Below are 2,931 nucleotides of genomic sequence, written 5' to 3'. Positions count from 1 at the left end.
GTGTGCGTGTGCGTGTGTGTGTGTGTGTGTGTGTTTGGGGGATGTGGGTGCTACCTGGCATCAGCTTCACTGTAGTACTCCCTGGCTACGATGTCCTCAAACAGCTCTCCGCCTGTCACCCTGCAGGGACACAGTGACAACATGAGTTTGTCGTGATCTCGTCCTTCTCGTTACAAACTGACGGAGAGCGTTTACTTGTCCCTTATTTGTACTTATTTGGCACGCATAGTACTTGTAGCTAAAGTTAAACACGAGCAGGCAGCACAGTTTCTCAGAAGTAGTAAGAGGAGATTAAAAGTGTCCCGATTGATTAAAGTCTCATATGTATAAAGTAAACATATTGGCTTTGTGCTAAAGTTACCAGCAGCAGGTCATTGTTGCTGTGTGAGGTCGAAACAGTCACCAAAGGAAGGCCAGCTGCTGCTGCCTGATTTATCATGTTTTATGTATTTATTAAAGCTAAAAATTTGCTGCTTAGATATTCAGGTCAGCTTCTTTTTCTGTTTATTAGTAACATGGTATTATAACTTGACATCTGGTGATAAAATAAAATAATGAAAAGAAGGATCTCTTTGCAATTCCTCAATTTAACATGGGCAAACCTTTGAGCTTTTATCCTCCGAATATCCTGCACTTTCAAACACCCATTAAGATGTTGGATACAAATACTTATGCAAGTCCACAGTTGTACAGTTGTCTAAAAAAATTTTCTAACTTTCATCACAAGTAAAATTATTCTTAACAAAAATAAATAAATAAAAACGTTTTGTTGTAAAAAACAGTATCATAATCAGCATAGGCTTCCTCCAATAAACACTTAGGCGGAATTAAGGTTGTTCTTTGCAACCTCTGTGTTTTGTAAAAAAGAAAGACATGAATCTGTAATTACGGCAGAAACAAGTCTGACAAGTTTATTCTATGCTGTATGAAAACCTTTGGGCCATTTGGCAGGAACCGATTTGTTTAATCTCAGGATGTTTAGAAATAGCAGAATCTCTAACGGCATCTCTGAAGTACTGTTTAATCTCATTCAAGCAACGAAAGGTGCAAAATGGGACTGTGCTGGTGGGTGTGTGAACAGATAGGCAGGAGGAGTCCATTACTCACAGATCAAACACCAGATAGTGGAAACCCTCTTCTGATATGCTGTCATGGAGTCTTACTGTGGAGGAGATTTCACAAAAACATAGTCAGCTCACGTAGGAAATCAAACAGTGATAAAGAAAGAAAAGCACCAAACCCAGTATCAAATGTGGAGCTGTTTGGGAAAAGGACTTTTCTAAATTTAGGAAGAGTTTTCAGTTAAAGCTGCAGTAGGTAACTTTTATGTAAAGAAGTTTTTATATATTTGTTAAAATTGTCATTGTCCTGACCGTATAAAGAGAATGATAATCCCTCAAAAAATTGAACTCCATCCAGTGGTCCTACTGCCACCTGCAGAAATCATTGCTCCCAGTCATAAATAACCAATCAAAGCCAGGAGGAGGATGTCAGAACTGTGAATCAAGCCTCTATACATGCTGCTCACACCCTCCCAAAGAAGGGTGTGAGAACCGTTTTGGGAGGGTATAATCAGGGTGTGAGCACTGTTTTGGGAGGTGCTCTTGAGCAAACTGACAAGCTCAAGCTTGTCAGATTGCTGAAACTGTGCTGCAACTTGGACAAGCTTAATCTCCTCACAGGCGATGTTGCACAGCAGGACGCAAGGAAGAAAGTGTAAGTAGCGTCTACGTGAGCCTGATTGACAAGCTTTTGGCCCTTTTTCTGGCTGTGATTGGTTGTATTTCTGCAGATAGCTATAGAACCACAGCGAGGAGGCAGAGGAGTTAAAACATTTTCTCAGATTATCTGCCTCATATGATACCATGAGGACATAGTTTTAACAAATACATGTTTATAAGCCAACTACTGAAGCTTTAAACTGTTTTAAACTGTCTGCAATGATAGTTGCATATGTCTCAATAAAACGAATCTAAATTTTCAGAAATATTGAGCTCAATGTGATAATAAAGAAACAAAACATAAGAAGAGAGATGCAGGTTCCATCAGTAGTGAAGTGAGGATTGAGGAATAAAAAAGGTCAGTGGTTTTTAGCTGGAGGTTCCTTAAATCTTTCTAGAAGATTGCCCAGGCACAATATCATTAGATACTCAAACACACAGACCAATCCGCCCACACAAATTCACTCTCCACTTTTATTTTAAACAAAATAAAAGTGGACTGTGCAACTGTGCCTCGAAGATGAACAGCCATTGTAGATATCGCAAGAGACCTGGGGACAAAACGGGTGCGTCCTGGTGTTTCTTAGCACTCACCGATATTCGGGTGCTTTAGTAAACGACAAATCCTTGCCTCCCTCTCCAGCTTTTGGTGATCTAAAAGAAAAGCAGAGGAGACACAAACACACAGACATTAACAGTATTTCTCATGCTCCATGGTGATTGGCTGCATAAATGATCCAACATGAAGCTGGCTCCAGCTCATGTTTGCCTCGATGGAGGACACAGGACAGTGTTAATGTCACTGTCAGCGTGTTTATGTTGAGTCCGTCTGCGCGTGCTGGCTTTGCATCAGCTTGCTCTTTTGCTTACCAGAACTGAGAGGCTTGACAGAAATAATGTGACCTGATATGTGCTTGGTTACATGCCACACACAGAAACATAACAGCACAGTCAAGGGGCACAGTAAGCTCGAAATGACCTCTGGTGTGTAAGTTGACAAATAGCTGAGAAGAAAAAGTGAAATATACCCAAAATGACAGGTAATGTAAGTGTGTCAAGGTTGTTTTTAAGCTAATGAAATGAAAAGACATTTCTGGACTGGTCCATTTTGATCAGTATTATGAAATGCTCAGATTAATTTATTGTTCTGGTGATTGATGTAGAGTGAGTGATGATTCAGTTTTAAAATTCTGATTTTTGCTTTTTAAAT

General features: G+C 39.9%; 1 protein-coding gene across 10 annotated transcripts in view; it reads right to left on the bottom strand.

Moving 5' to 3' along the window:
- Positions 1 to 2,931, bottom strand: part of camk2d2 (calcium/calmodulin-dependent protein kinase (CaM kinase) II delta 2) — a 46,026-nt gene that overhangs the window by 21,299 nt on the left and 21,796 nt on the right. For all 10 annotated transcript variants that reach the window (XM_008417223.2, XM_008417230.2, XM_017305016.1 and 7 more), the window contains exons 3-5: positions 2,316 to 2,375; positions 1,108 to 1,162; positions 55 to 120 (exon numbers count right to left, since the gene is read on the bottom strand). In XM_008417223.2, the coding sequence (XP_008415445.1) occupies positions 55 to 120; positions 1,108 to 1,162; positions 2,316 to 2,375 (181 nt within the window). The remainder of the gene's footprint in view (positions 1 to 54; positions 121 to 1,107; positions 1,163 to 2,315; positions 2,376 to 2,931) is intronic.

The sequence above is a fragment of the Poecilia reticulata genome, linkage group LG1, assembly GCF_000633615.1.
Source record: "Poecilia reticulata strain Guanapo linkage group LG1, Guppy_female_1.0+MT, whole genome shotgun sequence".
In the NCBI taxonomy this organism is placed as follows: domain Eukaryota; kingdom Metazoa; phylum Chordata; class Actinopteri; order Cyprinodontiformes; family Poeciliidae; genus Poecilia; species Poecilia reticulata.
The sequence above is the reverse complement of the archived record's forward strand: the minus strand, read 5'-3'. Positions and strand labels throughout refer to the sequence as shown.